This window comes from Anthonomus grandis, chromosome 15 (assembly GCF_022605725.1).
Source record: "Anthonomus grandis grandis chromosome 15, icAntGran1.3, whole genome shotgun sequence".
Taxonomy (NCBI): Eukaryota; Metazoa; Arthropoda; class Insecta; order Coleoptera; family Curculionidae; genus Anthonomus; species Anthonomus grandis.
Genome location: NC_065560.1, coordinates 9503693 through 9524307, shown reverse-complemented (window position 1 = coordinate 9524307; position 20615 = coordinate 9503693). Strand labels below are relative to the sequence as shown.

Below are 20615 nucleotides of genomic sequence, written 5' to 3'. Positions count from 1 at the left end.
TTCTTATTGTATGGGACTGTCCACATTTTTTTCCAAAATACACCTTTTGCAAAAATAGCAAGGTATGGCAATGGAACATGCAAAACTGCATTTGAAGACTTAAAGAGAGTTACGGGACTATGTAAATAGTACTATCATGGGAAATGCATAAATTTAATGTTGATATGCGTGGTTTGCATATGCGAAAATCGACTGAATAGTGTGAAAGGTGTAAACAAAAAAGTGAATTTCCAACTGAGAGAACGAGAAAAAGAACCCGAGTTACTAAATGGTCATAGTTGATTTTGATTTTGCTGGGGAGATCAACAATACATTAAAATTCTATGATGAAAAGGTTGATATGTTGTTAGTGGTGAAACGCAACCTAAAGATTGAGGCAAGTTAACAACATCTGTTTTACTAAATAGAAATGCGGGATCTTGTGCAAAAGCAGTTCAAAATAACAATCAAATATTAGTCGTAAACGTAAAACCAATGGAATCCAACAAGAACGCAAGCGCAAGGTCAAAGAGTATATTACAAAACAACGTCACTCCATCTGGCACATATGCTGGATTGTCGTTGGGGAAACCTACTAAGAATGGTAAAGTGATACTCAAATGTGGAAATGAAAAGGAACTTAGTATGCAGACAGAAATCCAGAAAAAAATGAGCGATAAGTACATTGCTAATATACCTAAAATGTTAGAGAAAAGAATAAAGTAGGTAAGCGTAAATGAAAGCGAACATCCTTTAGACGGTGAGGTAATTGTGCCAAAGATTGAGAAGCAAAATAATGTACAAAAACACAACACTAGCACACAAATAATAACAGAACAGAAGGAGTATTAGCGCTTATAGGAAATGATAAGTATACATCTTTATAACTAAATACATATTTATAACTATTTGTGGTTATTGTATTTGGAAATATTCTCGATTAATATGAAATTTCTGTGGTCTGTTATTTATCAATCACCCCAAAACGATGGTGTGACTTATTGAATTTTTTAATGGGTTTGAATCAATGACTCTAAAGGCACAAATATTATCATGGGTGACTTTAAGTTTGATCTGTTTAAAGACTCCTTTTATGCTGATATAGTCAAAAGTATTTAAGCTCCTATGGTTTTTAGCCAAATTGTTAGAAATCCGACTAACTCCTATAAGTCAGACACTGATGACTCAGTTTTATCTGTTACTCTTGTCCAGCAAAATAAAGCAAAATGCCAACGTAATTGCATATAAAACATCCATGCATAATTATATGAGTGACAAATTGCTATATTTATTGAAAACATCTTGTAATAACAATCTATCTGATGTTAATCAAATAGCAGATATTTTTGTCTCAGATGTCACTACAATCGTAAATAAGATGTGTCCTATTACAAAAATTGTTAATAAATTCCTTGACAAGAAACGGATTACTCCCAATATTAGAAATATGATGCATGTAAAAGACACATTATATAACAGGGCAGTTTTTGAATACTTGGTTTAGTTGATTTACTTGGAACAAGTAAAAAGATATTTTTTCAGAGATTGTTAATCAAAATAGAAGTACACCAAAAGAGTTATGGACACATCAAAAAACTCTCACCAAGGAAAGCTAAAACTATACCCAATGCAATTTCTTTTTTCTGTTTTGATTAGGAAGTAGTGTCCGATGATGCGAGTATAGCAAACATTTCAAATCGTAGACACCTTAACACAGTCGTCTCCATCTCTAGAGATACCACTAAAGCTATTAAGGTAGAGTCTGGCTTATGTAGGGTCCTAGGTGCCATTCAGGTGATGCTAGTAATAAGAAAGCAGACTCCCTTTCTATAGTATCGAGTTACTAAAGAGTTTTCTAATTAGCAATATGTTCGGCGTTTAAGATTTAACACTGTTGTAATTGATATCGATAATTCTAATTACAATTATATTGATATATTCACAAAACAACATAAAAATCTGATCCGAAGTACCACTCAACCGAATAAAAAGATAATATAGAAAATAATTGTTTACATGTTTATAAAATTGTAATTTAAGAGTTTTGATATCTTTATTATAAAATTTTATTGCGTAGTATCTAATTCCTTACATTTTTTAATTTTGTCAGAATATTAAAATACCTTCGGGCTTGATAACTGTGCTAATGTTGGTAAATTTTAAATAGATACATATTAGTGAACAAATGACGGTACGAATTTTAAGTTTTTTAAAGAATTATGATAAAACACTTTTGGTACCCGTGACCCTATACGAATACTACAAATAGGTTTCTTTTTTGCCCAAGCGTCACACTATGTCGCAGGAGTACCGCCCTCGCATGACAAAATTAGGTTAGATTAGTTGCGAATGAAAATTGCTGATATATATCTATAAGAAGGCTAGACAAACAAATAGTTCTTGCTAGATTTCTACATGAGAATAGTTCACTTGACAGTTTTTTATAAAATTTGAGTATATGCTATTTCCAAGTTTCCAAGTTGTTATAATAGAATATTCAATAGTAAATTGCGTCTTAGAATAAAGTTTACTTTAGGGTTCATGAGTATGATTTCCTTTTTGTTATCTGCCTAAGCAATCTCCTAGTTGCATTAAATACTAAATAGTATAACTTTATAAAGAATGAAAATAGTCGAATATTAGATTTGGTCCTGACGAAAACTAGTGGGTGCAGAGTGGAAAGGACCACTTAAGAATCTTATCCTCGAAGAAGTGCTGTACCATCCAGTCATTCCCATCTTTTTAAATGTTCATGATATAAAACTAATAAACAGAAAAAAACTCTAAAAAATCTATGGTACAATTTCTGTAAAACACGCTTTTGATTTTATGATAAAATACGTGCGTCGGATTATTAATTTTTACAATAAATAAATAACATTGATAATGCTACAAATGCATTTTATGCCCACCTTTACTTCATATTTGAGACCTGTATCCTAAAGTATCACAAGTACTATAATTTAATAATATACAGCAATTATAAAAATATTAAATTATTAAAGGAACTTCGTAAACTATGACAGAAATTTAAGGGAGATATTGACACTGCATATAAGCTTCACTTCAGTCAAGATATTTTCAACCATTTTTTAGCAGTCGTCTATGCACTGCCTCCAAATTTTGACTTATCAGAAGTTTTTAATTTTTTAGATAAAATTGTTTTAAATTTATTTTTTACCAGAATATTAAATGCTTCGGCTGCGCAAGTTTAGATCAAATTTTTATTAAATTTACGAATATTTGTCATGAAAGAGGTACTATTAATTATCATTGAAAGAATCATAACAAGATGCCTCTTTTTTTATTAAAGATAGTTGTTAGTAAGCCAATACAAAAATTTATTACAATTTGTGATTTAAAATATTTCGATCCTTTGCTTTTAAAACTGATTTTTCGAATGTGCGATGAATTTTTTTTTATTTATCTTAATGATATAAATAGAAAAATTAAGTTCCTGGGGGTTAACTCCGGTTTTTTTTTCATGCACCGTACAAGACCACAAGAATTGGTAAAAAGGCTGCTCTCTGGTTAATGGAAACTCTTATACTTATTGCAAAGGAATCTGATAAGTACAAAAATAATAAATATTCTGAAAATTACGCAAACTACAGGAAATGTCGACAAAAAGCTGCATATCTTCAAGGTTTGCAGTGTGATAAAACCAGTATGAGGTTTAAAAAATATTAACAGCTAATGAGAATGGCCGCCTTTCTCTCAACATATATGATCCAAATTTAATACATAACTTTTTTATAAGCCTCTTACATAAATCCAATCTGTTCTTAGATAAAATACATTTCTACACAAACAATAGAACACTATAAATAAAATTATTCATGCTGCTAGTTATAATACATTTTTTTGACGTTTACTATAAAACTATGCCTACCTAAATGATTTGATCATATTACCCATATCATTAATAATTGCCAAAACTCAGCGCTTTTGAATCTGACAGATAATATTATTGGATCGCTTAATAAAAACTCATTTATCATAAAATCTCCGGATTATTCAAAAGCATTTCATATTATTAATCATGGATTACTTATTGCAAAATAAAAATACTAAAATTTTAAGAGCTATTTATGGGGTTGAATTTAACGAGTGTGCCTCAATAATGTTTTCTCTGATGATGCTAAAAGTATTGATTAAGGTATGTCACCAGAGTGAGTCCTAGGTCCTTTCCTCTTCCTAATATACACTGGCAATTTACTAAATGTTGCGTCTAATTCTAAATTTCAAAAATATGCTGACGACACCCAAGCTATATATTATTTTGATGCTGTGAATGTACCATAAAGAGCATACCTTAATTATCAACCCTGATAAGATCGAAATGGTATTATTTTCTCGCTGAGGGGTGAAAAAAACTATTACGGACAATTAAACGGTCAAATAATTCAATTTTCTAAAAACGTGAGTCTTGGGTGTGAATGTTGACAGCTCTCTAAGAATTCAGGAACATGTTAATATATATTGTTGCAGATGTGTTCTTGCGAATGTTATATGATAGTAAACATATATTTACATTTTAAAACAAGAAAGAAGTTTGCAGGTCTTAATTAAATCAATAAATACTGCATTCAGGGTGTGTCGCTCGTTTTTTGTCATCTGCTGTCGTTTTGTTTTTGATCTTAGAGTATAGTAGAAGTCACAGATGTAAATAGCTCCGCACGCTATAGCTGGAGCTATTTACATCTGTGGTAGAAGTTTAATCATGTTTCTGAATACATATTTTGTTTGGAGTGGTTAAAATTGCCCTTTTTACAAAAACTCCATACAGCTACTTTTTTTTATAGATTGGACAGGAATAATAATCCAGAATATTTGTTGAACAAATTAGAAACTATAAAACTATGTTCATATACGAAGTATAACTCTATGACTCTGTTTAAGCTTTTTTACATATAATGAATGCTGTTAGGTTTTTTAATACTTACCTTCATTTTCTAATTATATATATGCCTCGTGCAAAACAAATTTTTAGCTTTTAATTGTTTTAAGACAACCTTACGTACATATGTACATATGCTTATTATAACAGTTTAAGATTGGCAGACCATTCATTCCATCCATGTCATTGTGGACCTTGAGTATTTAAATTGCTTTACATTTTCAAAGTTTTATGTGTCCATGGTCACATATCTTGTTCATATATCGTCCCCTTAATACTACAACTAGGTAACTCAAATATTGTAATTTTTCAGGGGAGCAGTTTAAAGTTTTTAAAAATTAAAAATGTTGTATAATAGCGAATTGAATTTCTTTTTAATTATACCGTATGGACATTGAATAAATATATATACTTAATATTTTTAGAGATTGTCAGCTTTTTTAATTTTTTTGGTATTAAAAAATAAGATATCTATTTTTAACAATAAAAAATCAAAAAGAAAAAAGCAAATATCTAGTTGTTGACTGAGCAGTAAGAACAAGTTTTAATATCAAAAATACTTTTATTAATACTTACATTTCTGTCAAATGTAAAAAAAACCCAAATACATAACTCATGATTACTTAAATACTATACTTCGGCGTCACTCACTGTCACTTAAATCTGATTCAGGTACAACTTCTTCTGTTTGCTTAAATAGAAGGTTTTCAAAAAAATGTTTATTTTCAATGGGAATTGCGAGAGGTTTAGTGTTAAATAATGACAAAAGATCAATGTATTTTTCCTTAGTTATAGGTATTCTGCTTTTATACAAAAACTTGGGCATTTTTCTATTAATGTGAGATGGTTTTGTTTTCCTTTTGCAGTTTAAACTCCTAAATTCATCATCAAATTTTTCTTTGAATTTTAATATAAAAGGGTCTGATTTAGAAAAGTGCATACAACACATTATTTGCCAAGCAACTTGCTTTCTACTTTCGTCTTTTTGAAAATGAAAACTTTATCTGCATGATTTTTCCAATCAAATATTTTTATTCGTGTGTAACATCATGAACGATGTAAGGTTTATCACTCTTTCTTCGGGAACATCTAGCTATTGTTTTCCAGTCTTGTGGCAAATAAGTTATGCCTACTCTTTTAAATTCTGTTGAAATGGCAGAGTGCATGGAATCGCATTCCATTTCACTATGTCCCGACACTAAGAAGTTGAGTTCAATCGTTTCTAAATGTGCAGCTGTTAAGCACATACCAGATACAAATTTGTTTAAATTTTGTCCACCACATCTATCACTAAAACACTGAACCTGATTTGTAGTTTCTGGCAAAGATTCAAAATATTTATATAAACAGGTCGCAATCTCACAGCTACCTCGTTTGCCTTCAACTTCTGTCCACATGTCCAGCAATCACCTTGTTTGGAGACAGTATTATAAATGGTAAAGTTAAATACTTTAAATCTTTGCTTATAAAATAAAGCATTATTAGTTGGATCATTTGGCACCAGAAGCACTTGTTGCAAATCAAAATTGCAACTTATGAGTTGTCCGTTTGAATTTTCCGCCAACTGTCTGCTTAATCGCTTTTCATCGCGCGCTCTATCCTTAGCTGCTATATGAGCCAAATACTCAATTTGCATAGATGGTTTATCACTTAAAGGAGAATTGTAGGTCATACAAATCCGACACTGATCTTTGCGAGGTCGATAAAAACCAAGGTTATACTCCTCTGAGAACACCTTTCTATAAATGGCAGAGCTAGCTGGTGTTTGTTTTTTTTTCATTGCATTCTTTTTTATAAAGAGAGTACATAATTGTTATGTTTAAGTCAGAGGCCAAATATTTACGTTGCGTTTTTGAACGACAATAGTGTGAGCCGACTACTGGAAACTTCTCAATATGACTTTTAACACTATTCATTATTTCAGGAGTCGTCACCTTTTTTTTAAATTTTCCGCGCTTGTCTTCCAAACTTGTGTTTTGTTCAGTTCTCGCTTTCATCGCAATATCCACAACTCCCTTTCTAATTCCTAGGGTATTGATAAACATCGTTTTGCAAACTTGAATCCGGTTAGAATTTTTTGGCAAAAAGAAAAAAATGGTGTTTTGTCGTTTGGAATGTTCTTTGTTATGCCATTTCTTTTTTTTTTCTGTATGACCGTGAATAAAGTCCCGCTTTCTTTCGTATGATTCTAAGTGATAATATCCCCGAAAATCGACAATCAGGTAGCTAAGCACGGATCTTTCATTGCTACCCCCGGAACGTGTTTGCCTCTTGATGATATGTATGCCTCGCCACGTTGTTTTTTTAATTTTGCAACATTCCTTTTCCAATTTTGTTCATTTCTTTTCCTTTTTCTCGACTTATCTGTCCTAACAGGTAAGTCTTCCATATCGTGTAATTCAATATTGTTTCTTTGTAATGTGCCAACTTGGGAATCCAAATCACTGCTAGAAGAATTTTCAGACTGGATTATGTTCCGAGTGTTCAGGAGAATATGGCTCAAAGTCTGAATTTAAGTCATATAAATGCTGTTTTGAAGTGCCCGGAACCGGCTCAATATTTTCAACTGTAAAAATTAGAAATTAATAACACTAGAAAAATTAGATTTTAAAAACTTTTCTCACCGTTTAAACGTCTTCAGTTTAAAAGTTTTTCAGTCTACGTATTTACAAGGCTCTTGCCCAATAATAATACAAAAATATTTTATAAAATAAACTGCTTAAATAACAACTACTTGCAGGTTGTTCCGCTTTATTCTTTCCTTTCGTCGTATATCTGAAACTAAAAATAATTTTAAAAATACTCCTATAACAATTATTAAGATTAAGATAGATTTCACAATAATACCAGAGGACATTATTTTTAATTTAAATTTGAGAAAATTATTAATTGATAAATACCTAACCTATAAATAAGCAGTCTTATTGTTTCCACAATATTTTCTTTATTAATTGCATTTAAATTCACTCACCTTTATTTTCCGTCAACTGGCTACGTACTAAAGTTTTGGCTCTTGTAGACATTTTTGCTTTTTTTCGCCTTTTTTTACAAAAAATATTACCAAAACTGGAGAAACATACTTAATAATGTCACACTCGACATTTAGTATATTTTTAGTATTATTTTTAACTGTGAACATAACTAGTTTTTGTCACTGGATTCCCGTAAATTGGATTGGAGTTGAACTTACCTAGTTGTAGCATTAAAAAAGGCGTAAAAGGTTATAAAGGAAAAAGTAGATAACTCAAAATCGTGAAATTTCGAGTTACCTAGTTGTAGTATTAAGGGGACGATATCATATTATAAAATATAATTAGATATTAAAAAAGCGTGGGTTATAGTGCCTTTCTCTGTTTTCGACCTGTGCTTACGTAAAATACATCAGAAAGGTCATCACCAATCTTTACTCAGGACATAGATCCTTCAACACAAGCTCTGGTTACTCTGATCAGCTTAAGTGGGATGTTAATTTGAGCCATTGTATGCCATATTTTGACCCTTTTTTACTCTGTCATATGCCTTCTAGAATCTATAAAGATCTGATGGACATCTACATTCATTCCTAACTCTTCTTCTCTAGCCCGTTGTTAATCTGTCTGCCCTGAAACCGCACTGATAGTCCCAATCGTTTTTTCAGTTCAGAATTAATCAACACTCGTACACATTGCGAGAGCCTTTTGGTTCCAGTACATTTCCCATTTCAAAACAAAATTGGAAACAAGTTTCATCCCCATTATAGATCTTGCTTGGATCACTTAAAATGAAAAAAACCTTTCTTTTCTTTAAGACAGCTTTTTATTTCAGAAAACCAGCCTTGTACTTTTGCTCAGAGACATTTGCCGAAGCCGCAGTTACTTCTTCTGGTGTTAGTTCTGTGAAAATTAGATGACTTTTTAAAAATAAATTGTATCAATCGTCCCCAGGAATATTATTTTTAAATAGGAGGGCCTGTTATCTGCATCCAATAAGCTCTTTTACAGAAGCCTAAACATTTACTTTTCCTCGTGGAAAATCTTTTCTATGGCTATCTAAAATCCATTGAACTAGTTTCTTTTCTTTGTCTTTTATTAGATATGTACTTCGTCCAAGTTCTGGTTCGGAAAATTAGGGACCTAAACGATATTGCAGCGTTTGACTTGGTATGTCATATTTTACAGCAACGATTTCTTTTGGCACACGATTTTTCACTTCAACCAACGCTTCAACTAAAACAGATCTTCGGTGCATGATTTGAAATATTTTGGGTGTTTCTTCACTTTTGACATCTGCAATTCGGGATAAAAAACATATTACACTTATAAAAGTACCTATATAATTTTTTAGATATTACTATATTACTATATTATTATTACTTCTTACTGCAAAAAGGTAAAAGAAATGTAAATTTATTTTCTATTTATTCAAATTTGAAATAATTTAATTAAGAAACTAAAGTATTTAAAAATTTTCTTCGATGAGTGCAAATATTAAGAACAACAAAAATACCGTCAAAACTATATTTGGGCACCCATGCTAATAATTGGATTACCAATTTATGGTTTCCAATTGTTGGCACCCTATAAACCCACGTAAAATCAATAACATTTTTATATGCTATAAACAAACTTATAAGATCTATAAATGTATATATTAATTTCTACAATACTTAGGGAGAGCTAATATACCTTACCAATCATTTAAAAAACATAATTTCCTCACGAAAAAGCTAAAAACTTACCTTAATTCACTGCGTCACCTGTAATACATAAAAAGGTCAGCCATATTAGTTTTAAGGAGCACACAAAGTTGTCTAATAGGAGGAGAAACGTTGGTAAATTTAACAAAAATAATAACATTTTAGCTATTTTGCATCTATTTTTTATTATGACAAATTAAATCTAAGTGCCAATCGATGGGCTGGTACTAGGATTTGGGTGGTTTACCCACAAGTACAAAACCGGACCTACTAACTCATAAGTTTAGCAAATTGTGACTAAGTAACACCCTGTATATGGCACCAACTTATATCTCTTGTACAGGGTGTCCCAAAAGTAGACGTCCAAACGAGAGGTGGTGATAGAGGAGATCATTTGCAATTAAAAAAACCCTATATACTATTATCCGATTGTTGATGGTTTAAAAGTTATTTCCATTTTTCTCATTTTTGTAAAAATCGCTTCATGCAAAAATATATTTACTATATATAACAATAATACATAATTTATTTACTTAGTATTTAGTGCGAGTGTGACCCTAAGGAGTGCACCCTTTCATAAATATGATTTGGATGCATAATTGTTTCTTTCACTAGTAAGAAAAAAATAATTTCTCAATATGTTTAATTTTTATTTAAAAATTATTTGCCTTTTAAGTGAACCTGGCAGAAACAAATTTACTACAAAAAGTTGAAAATTATCAGGAAAAGTTACTTATTTAATGAAGATTCTCATATGGTGAAATACTTTCACCATATGAGAATGACATTTTTATTAAACTAATCGTTTTTGGACAAAAATCAAAATATTGTAATACTAAATAATCTAATTCTAAATAATGACAAAAAAAATGTATTGCGAACAAGTTCTTTGAAATATCCCCAAAAAAAAAAGTCTAAGGGGTTCAGGTCAGGCGAACGCGGCGACCATTGGATGGTTCCTCCCCTTCCAATCCATCGATTATTAAAAGTAGAATCAAGATGTTGCTTTACGATTCGGGCTGAGTGAGCAGGAGCTTCGTCATGTTGCAGCCACATGTCTCGCCGTGTTGCTACAGATACGTCGTCAAGTAAATCGTTCAAGTTATGTTGCAAGAAATGTAAATAATTTTCGCCGTTAAGTCTTCCTGGTAGCTCGAATGGTCCAATTAATTTGCCTTCAATGATCCCTGCCCATAGATTGACTGAAAACTGATGCTAAAAACGATCATTTCTCACTATATTAGGATTAACAGAGTCCCAATAATGCAAATTGTGTATATTAAATATCCCTGTTCTTTTAAAACTGCTTTCGCCACTCCACAAAATGTTTAAAAAAAAATTATCTTCTTCTTTATTAGTCTTCTTTATTACGCTGCAGCATTTCCCGACAAAACTGAATCCTTTTTTGATAATCAGTGGGCAGAAGTGCTTGAACACGTTGCACATGATAAGGATATAACAGATTTCTTTGTAAGACTCGATGAACTATGGATTTGGGAAGTCCCGAACGTCTTGCTATGCGACGAACACTTGTTGTTGGATTTTCTGTTGCAAATTCCACAATATCATCTTCATCGTTATCATTTCTAGGTCTTCCTACTCTCCGTGGCTGAGCAGGAATGATGCCTTCCAAGTAACTCTGATGCACATTTATGAAAACTCTATGGTCAGGATAGCGATTTCGACCGGGAAAGCATCTTTCATGTTCTCGGGCAGAAGCTCGAGCATTTCCATCACAAAGCCCATAAACATAGTGCATTTCTGCATATTCGTGGGAACTATAAGCCATTTGTGAAGGTTTACTTGTAATAGTAGCAAAGGAGTTAAAACTCCGAAAATAAAAGCAGCAAACAGTCTAAGTATAAGAAATAAAGCCTAATTTGTTGAAAAACCAGAATGAAACTAACTACATTCGCGACAAGGAAACGGTTTGTTGATCTTAAAAATAATTTGAAAAAGAATGTTTAGTTTTCTTATCATAAATATTTGACTGTAAAGAATCTGCATAAATAAAGCAATTTTTTCTGATAGCTGTTTATTTTTGGTCGAACACGTGCTTTGTAGCAGCATCAATTCAAACGCAAAAATGTGTATGTAAAACTTAAACACATTGGGAAATTATCATTTTCTAAGTAGTGACAGAAGCAATTGTTTTGCATGCAATTATTACTTATGAAAAAGTACACTATTTAAGGCAACATTCATAACAAATACCACTCAAATACGTGAGGATATTCTTTCTATGAGTTCTTTACAGAATTCATGACACTATTTTTATAAAAAACCGAAAAACGGTAATAACTTTTAAACCATCAACAATCGAATAATAGTATATGGGGTTTTTTTGATTGCTATTGACCTCCTCTATCGCCTCCTTTCGTTTGGACGTCTGCTTTTGGGACACCCTGTATACTGAAATGTTTTTAATCGATTTTGCAAGAACGGTTGATTCACTTATAATTGTTAATTTAATAAAATGCAAATTATTACGGATTACCAGCCAATTAATTTTAAATTAATAAACTTCAATGCAAATTTAATAATTCTATCCTTATTGTGACGCCACTGGTATTCGCTACCTACTTCCCCAATTTCAGACACGTCAACGTGTTTTCCCCCCCACTTCAATGTGATGTCATTAATTCCATGCATTTTCAAATACATAAACGTCAAAGTCAGACGTTTTGTTGACTTTGATCGTACGCAAACTTTCAAATGAATTTTCTACGTTGTGAAAGTGCCCTATTTTTGTAAAATTGGTCTTAAATTAATCGTGATTTTTTTCTAAGTGTGTTTGCTTGGTTTCCCAGAGAATTCCTTTATCTGAGACCCTAATTTTCCCGTTCGTTCGTGGTGACGTATTGAAAGCTGTGTGCTGTGTCAGAAGATAATTCCCATATTAATCAAGTTTTCGGGCTTGATTGGCCCTTTTCCATGTTAGGTAAGTACCTATTACTACCAAATAATATCAAGTTAAATGTTTAGTCAAATACCATGCTCCATAATTTAAATAATTTATTATAAACAGATGAGGTTATGGCAAGTGACTAAAGGGTTGGGTTACATCACATTTATTCAGATATTTCTCTTATTTCTACTAAAGAAATGTTTAAATATTTAGATATACAGTCAAATTCAAGCAGTGAATTGAGGAATGGGAATATAATGTCTAGAAAAAGAACAAGAAGCCATTCAGAGACTGACAGTTTTGGGCCCATAACAGACATGCAATATGTTCAACCTATTACAGCGGTAAGTCCAGTTTATATCAAGCGATAAGGTTAAATATGATAAACATAACATTAAGGGCATTCAGTACATGCCAAACTTGTTTTGAATATTTTTAATCAATGTTTGTTTTTGGTAGTTCTATGCTTATATTACTAAGTATTTTACTGACAGTTTCGGGGCCATAACATATAATGTATTCAGGCTATTACAGCGGTAAGCTTAGTTTATATCAAGCAATAAGGTTGAATATAATGAACATAATATTAAGGGCATTCAGTAGATAGCAAACCTGTTTTGAATATTTTGAGTCAACATTAGCTTTTTGGTAATTTTATGCTTGTATGACTACTTATGTTAATCAATACTTTTATAAAATAAAATATAAATTCTGAAAAAGGTGATATAGAAATTATCTAAATATTTTAAAATTTCAATTCAGTTTCAATGCCCAAAGTATCTGTCTCCCTTATCTCCAGTATATGTATAGTACAGTTGCACAAAGTTTAGTTAAAGCAAATATTAAAACCTATACATCATATCAATGGATATATATTATTTCTTAAATAAAATAAAAATCAGGTCTGAAATTCTCCTTAACTGAATCAAAAGTTATTTGCTAAGTTCTTAAATTGTAATCCCATATCTATTGTATTTATTAATTACCCATAATCCTTTCTATAACCAGAAATATGAATAAATTATTTTCTGCTTCCCACCTCATCTGTATACAATGACAAAATTGCATAGATTAGTTGTGAGTGAAAATGGGCAGATTCGTCCTGTTAAACTTGTGAAAAATGGTGTTTTAGGGTAAAGTTTTAGTTTTCTGATTTTGTGTCATTTAGGGAATAAAGTAGATAATAACTATTAAAAGAACAAATTCAAATTGTATATTACAAAATTGTATGATAGACAATTATACTTTTTTGCAATGTAATATTTAACCCTTGAAGACAAATTTTAAATGGTTCCGCTCCGGAGCCCTCGAGTGCAGGTCCTAAGCCTTGGCTTATGTCTTAAAGCCATTAATTATAAAGTTAATACAATTTGAAAAAATTCACAAAAATTCTTCAGGTATGTATCAAGTCAAATATTTATTAGTATCAATACATAAAAAATTGCATACAGTTCAGATTACCATAATTCAGTTACACATGTTAAGACAAACATTTTTTTTAAAAATAATATCACCAAATTATTATACAGTGCTGGCCAAAAGTAGAGAAACTTTAATTTTTTAATTTATTTTCTAATTTAATAATCTATTCAAAATGTTTGTGACACCATGTATTTAAAATGTTTATCTTAGCCTAAGCCATAAATTCATACCAAAACAGTTTGAATATTTATTACAGGAATGTAAATAGTAAACAATGTTTTTTTTACTTGAAGACATAAGTAGAGAAACTTTTTGTATTAAATATTTGAAATTCAATAGGTCTGTTTGAAGCAGTTCATTTTCGATTTTGAAGAAGCCTATTTAGTATTAAAATGCCTCGAGGTATAAATTTATCTGAACAAATAAAAAAACCTATACCTAATTAAGAAGCAGAATGCGGGAGTGAAACAAGTAACAATTGCTAGAGAACTTGATCTTCATAAAAGTGTCATTTTTAAACAAATCAAATTGTGGCAAACTAGAGGCACTACTGCCAGCATCTCTAAGCCAAGAAGACCCAAAAAAACAACATCTGCAACTGACAAGCTAATTAGATGATGTTCTATAAGAAATTTTTCTCCTCTGAAGATATAAAAAAGGCATATTCCAGCATTTCCCTTTCAGTTCGATCTATTCGAAGACGTTTATGTGACGCCAACTTAAAAGCCAGGAGACCGGTAAAAAAACCTTTAATTTCAACGAAAAATAGACAAATTCATTTAAGATTCGCAAAAAAGCACTTACATTGGACCTATAATCAATGGAAAAACGTTTTATGGTCAGATGAAAGTAAGTTCAATTTATTTGGGTCAGATGGTATGAGATGGATTAGACGTCCCGAGAATGAAAAATTCAACCCAAAGTACACTATTCCCACAATCAAACATGGAGGCGGTAATGTGTTGGTGTGGGGATGTTTTTCCGGGCATGGCGTTGGTCCACTGGTGAGAATAGATGGGATCATGAATAGCCAATATTATCTAAACATCTTAAGGAATAATATGCTTCCCTACGCTGAGGATAATTTGCCGTTAATTTGGAAATTCCAGCATGATAACGACCCCAAGCACACTTCTAAAATTGTTAAAAATTTCCTAACCTCTCAACAAATTCAAGTTCTGAAGTAGCCAGCTCAAAGTCCAGATTTAAATCCCATCGAAAACTTGTGGAAGCACCTAGACAAAAAAGTTCGACAAAAAAATTCGAATAAGTTCCGAAATAAAGACGAATTATTCCAAGTCCTAAAAGAAGCATGGAGTGAAATTTCCGGAGATATTATACACAATCTTCTTGAATCTATTCCAAGACGGTGTAGTGAAGTTGTGAAGAATAACGGTTATGCCACAAAGTATTAGTGTGGTTTTATCCACATTTTGTATTATAACATAATTATGTCATAAAAATAAAAAGTTTCTCCATTTTTGTCCTTAGAGAAAATAAATTTTGTTTGCATATTTTGTAATAAATTATTTGTTTTCAATTTTTTTTTTCTAATTATTTTCGTCACTACTAGATATAACATAACATAAACATTATTTACAATTACTTCGAATTAGTTTTAATAAGAAAAAAATAAAAATATTAAAAGTTTCTCCACTTTTGGCCGGCACTGTATATTGGAACTATAACAATATATCTGGTTTGACTATTTTGTGCTATCCTGTGAGCAACACACCCACTTCCCTCTTCTAAAGCTAAATGGCAAAATAGGAAGCTTTGCAAGTGATACATTTTTGAGCAAGACAGAAAACATTACAAGGAAAAATGTTTTCAAATTAAACAAACCACTAAATTTGCTAAAAGCAGGCTCTGATCCAACATGTCAAAAGGTTTTAAGAAGTCAAGCAATATGAGTGCTGTAGCATTACCCCTATACAAAGCCTCAATGATTTCTTCAGTAAGTTTGAACAAGACGGATGTTGTATTGTGCTGCTTTTGGAAGCCAGACTGGCCTTGCAGATAATTGATATAGGTCTGAGGTTGTAGTATTCCTTCGAACTACAGAATTTACCTAAAGGCATTAGAGAAGAACTCTTCCAAAACATCAACAAAATAGATTTCTTATGATTTTGCTCAGCACTACATGAATTGAACCCTAGACAGTTATAGTTAATCCCAATCCTAAGTTATAGTTAATCATATATGTACAATACTGTTTTATTTCCTAAAATTGCATATATTTAATGAAATAAAACAATTTAATGAATAAAAGAGGTTACATTTTAGGATTGATGAGGGCAGTTTTATAAGCTTTTACAGAAAACTACAGAAGGCTCGCGTTAATGTGAACTCAAAAAATTTCGATTTAGTTCTCATTACTGACATGTTCACATTATGGAGATTATATTAAAAATAGCTAAAATTAAAATAAAAGGGAACTACATTGTACTTTATTTATGTTTGTATTTATTTATAAATTTATTTATGACGGTTTTAAGCATTATACAAACGTTTTATTTAAAAAAAGATGTAATTTTTGTTCGCACTTTTTTTTGCGACAGGTTTAAGGCTACAGCCTTTTCTTCTAAACCTTTTAGTGTAATAATGTCCTTTATGTCGACATAGTTTTGATTGACCCATTGTGTGACAATTTTTAAGGCTGCAAGAGCCTCCAAATGAGTAACTTTTTTTTCTTCAAAAGTTAATATCTCGCAGTCACTATTTTCTGAATCATTGCTATCGAGATTTTCCTCCACTGCGTCTGTATTCCATTCCTCAATGTCTTTGGGATTATAATCAATCTAAAAACAATCATATCTCAATGAAATTCTAAAACTATTACAGACTTTCTTCTTTTAATTTCCAAAAATCGAAAATTAAAAGGAGTAACTAGCACTAAATAATACCTGTTCAATTCTTTGAAGCAATGTAATGGTTTCATTAACTGCAGCTGCTCTAACATCATTTTCCCACATCTTTTTTAGTCGAGCTAAAGGTAGGTCATCCTCCTCCAAATTTTTTCCCAAAATATTATTCCAACAATTTGAAATTACTGAAGGCTCTATTTTCATCTCTTAAAGTTATAACTTTTATGGCCTCAGCTACTCCTTGACCCTTTGATACAATTGAACTTAATAGGCCTTTTCTGTAAAATAGTTTGGTTATTCGCAAAACATTTTGGTCTAATGGTTGAATTAATGGTGTAACATTTGGGGGCATGTAGACAACAAAAATGTGTCTATCAGAAGTTTTTAATTCTTCTGCCGGTGGATGCGAAGGGGCATTGTCTAACAGGAGAACGGCTTTTAAAGGAAGGTTTTTGCTTTATAAAAATGATTTAACCTAAAAACCCAATTTAGTCTTAAAAAAATTAAAAAGCAAACAAAACTTTCACTTACCTCTGGAACAAATGCTTAAAAAACCTATTTTTAAAAATTTCCTGCGTCATCCAGGCATTTTTAGTGCTTTTATAGATGACTGGATTATTAAATATCCTTTAAAACATCTGGGTGATTTTGCTTTTCCTGGTACTAAGGGCGTTAGTTTGTGTGATCCTGTAGCATTTGTGCACCCCAAAAGAGTTATTCTTTGTTTAGCTATTTTTAGACCAGGCGCCGTTTTTTCAAAAATTGCAACATAGGTTTTATCTGGCAATAACTTCCAATATAAACTCGTCTCATCTGCATTATAAATTTGATCTTCTCTAAGATTAAGCTGCTTCATCTTTTTTCTTAAGCCTTCAATAAAGGGATTTACAAGGTGAGGCTGCGAGGACAACTTTTCACCTGCAATTTTAAGCAGCCTTATACCATATCGCGATTTAAATTTTTGAAGCCATCCATCGCTTGCATTAAATTGATCGTTGAGTTTTAATTTTCTATGTAAATCTAGAGCCTTTTCTTTAAGCATATCACCCGTAACTGGCAAATTTCGTTCACGCTGTTTGGTAAACCATTTATACAGCAAAGTTTCCATCTTGGGGTTTTCAATCCGGTGGCGGTAAATAAATATTTTAATTTTAATATATGGGGCGTTTACCAATTTTTATTATAAAAAACAATATTAATCAAATACTAATCTTAGTGATAATTACTTACATTATATATTTAAAAACCACGAATTACTTGTTGATTATGTTGATACATGTAGTCAAGTGTAAGATGACACAACGTAGGTACCTGGAAAAAATAAATGTGTTGAGCAACCAATTTCCTAATTATGTTATTTTATTTAGTATTTAGATATTTTGAATATTAAAAGATTTAAACATTTGTAACTAGTTAAATTATTATTTAACAGCTATTTATTATATTTGAAATATTATTACGCATTATGTCTGTCACCCACAAGCGCAATATAAATGTGCTATTAACTGCTTAAACAGATAGTAAAATAGGATATTTGGAAAGGTATAGTTTCATACTATAAATAGTACTGGAAAACGTAGTTTGCAACATACAAATCTGTAAGTGGCTCAAACACTCCACAATACAGAAAGATTGCTCTGTGGCTCAATCACACCACAATAAGCAATTTGATGGTAAATAAATCTACGTTATATGACCATTTTACGTAAAAGAAAAAAGGTGATATGCAGCTCTAACACTCTGCTTTTATTAAATGAATTATTTGTAAATATTTTATGTCAAATATTATAATTATCTTGTAAAACACATACATTTAAAATAAAATGTTGAAATGTAAATAGCAACAAAAATAAAAAAATAATGAAAGTTGGATATGCTCTGTGAGAAAACTCACCAGTATAAAAATAATCCAAAATAAGGCACAAGCACTTAAAACAAATAATATTCACGCACGCTACTTTCACTTCAAAATTCGAGTACGTTTTAAAAAGATCTTTTAAGCAAAGTTTGGATCTCAGGGCTCTTAGACTGGATTTTAAAAAATTTTTTGTTTATAAGATCGAACCTCAAGTATCGAATTACTCTTGTATGGCTTGTCCATAAATTCTTTCTTAATCTTAATAGTTATTGCGGCGTTAAAAGAAATGAGACGAAGTGTTTAGTCTAGTTTAATATTTTTTCAAAGGAAAAAAAAACTTACATCTTACATTTTTTTATTTTATTAGGTCTTAAACTCTCTCCAACAACTTTTAGAATTTTTTCTTCTTTATTTTTAATTGCACAAATAGTTGATTTTGCTATTTGATATTTCTTTGCTAGTGCAGTAACACTCATACCATTTTTGTGCTCTAAAATTTTTGATTTCTCATAAAGAGTTAAACACTTCTTATTAATTTTAACCATTTTAAAAGGCCACTGCGCAAGATGCGACACTCTCCCTTATCTAATAAACATCAACTAAATGACCAAACAACGTTTCAAATGCGTAAACCCAATATCCACTAACAAGCCTAGACAAGTCTACACAGGATTACTAAAGATTTCTTAAAATTCACATTATCGAAATATGGGTTTGTTCACACTATAGAATTAACATAGAAAAATATTGGTGTTCACATTAATGAGTTGTTCATAAAATCGTAAGTTCACGTTACCGCGAGTATACTGTAGTTACTTTATTAAGATCCATCCACTAAAATACCTATCTACTTTTTTATTTATTATTATAGGATTTAAGTTGGGTTTATTTCTAGAGACCACCAGAATGGTCTAATGTTCTTTGGTCAGGTCACCGTGTTCCTTAAAGAGGCTGAATATTGGTTTCTGAGAGTGTGTCTTCGAAAAAGATTAAAATTCTACACCATAATGGAGAGGTTTTTAGAGGCTTGCATACCTTAAGTGTGACAATTGACTTTGAATTGATTGTCTGTCTCTTGTGAACTAGATTGGTCTCAATGTGCCGTATTGCAATGGTTTGTTTGTTTAATTCTGGTCAGTAGAACAACATTGCTAATAGCCCAATGAAAAGATACTTATCTGTATAGGTGGATTTAATCTCTGAACATGTTTTAAAAGTAAATGTAAATTATTGGTAAAATTGCTATAATTACTTGCACAAATAATCTTGAAAAGATAAGAAAAGCTAAATAACAAAGTGAAATTGGCCATTTTAACTTATGGGTATTTATCTAATGCAACATACAGCAAGCCTAGATATTTCATCACAGGTTCTTAAAGGGAAATATTAAGTTTTATTAAATGTCATGTCTATTTTTAGATGACAGAAAAAACTTAATATGAAACAAGTTCTCATTCATCTTAATCTAAAATTTCTCTGATCTTTGACTTGCTTATTTAATTAACTTATGGTGATATGATTTGTATTTTTAAACTGACGGGAATCAGTAGTTTTGATAATGCGTCATTATTGTAAACATTTTTTTTTAACTTAGTCAATTAGTGTTAAAAATAAAAACCCATTATATAATTATATTTAATTTTTTGCTTCAATGCCATCGAATTTTACGTGGATGACAATAATTAACCTTGATGTATTATTTTTCTAGGTATATCGCTATAGTGTATAGCACTATTAAAAGTAGGTTTCATGAAATAATAATAACAATACCTACATGTTCTATAGGACTGTCAACATAATACTCTCTCGGGGTGTTTTTATTTATTTAATAGAACAAAGTGATATATTAGTAGTAAATTAATGTTATGAAGTAATTTAAAATAAATATATTGTTATTTCTTATAATAAAAAAATCATCTGCATTTACCCATTTAATCATTGTTATTTAGATAGTTTTTTTGCAGCCATTTTAAATTTCCATAAATCCTATAAACTTCTGGGTTTCT

The 20615-nt window shown here is 31.0% G+C and overlaps 1 protein-coding gene across 3 annotated transcripts in view; it reads left to right on the top strand.

Moving 5' to 3' along the window:
- Positions 1–2149: 2149 nt before the first annotated feature.
- LOC126745425 (choline-phosphate cytidylyltransferase B) overlaps positions 2150–20615 on the top strand; it is a 50310-nt gene continuing 31844 nt past the window's right edge. The window contains exons 1-2 of one of the 3 annotated variants that reach the window (XM_050453272.1): positions 12197–12495; positions 12676–12806. In XM_050453272.1, the coding sequence (XP_050309229.1) occupies positions 12489–12495; positions 12676–12806 (138 nt within the window). In that variant the 5' untranslated portion in view covers positions 12197–12488. Of the gene's footprint in view, positions 2171–12196; positions 12496–12675; positions 12807–20615 lie in introns of those variants that run through there. The other 2 variants (XM_050453270.1, XM_050453273.1) reach the window with 2 other exon arrangements.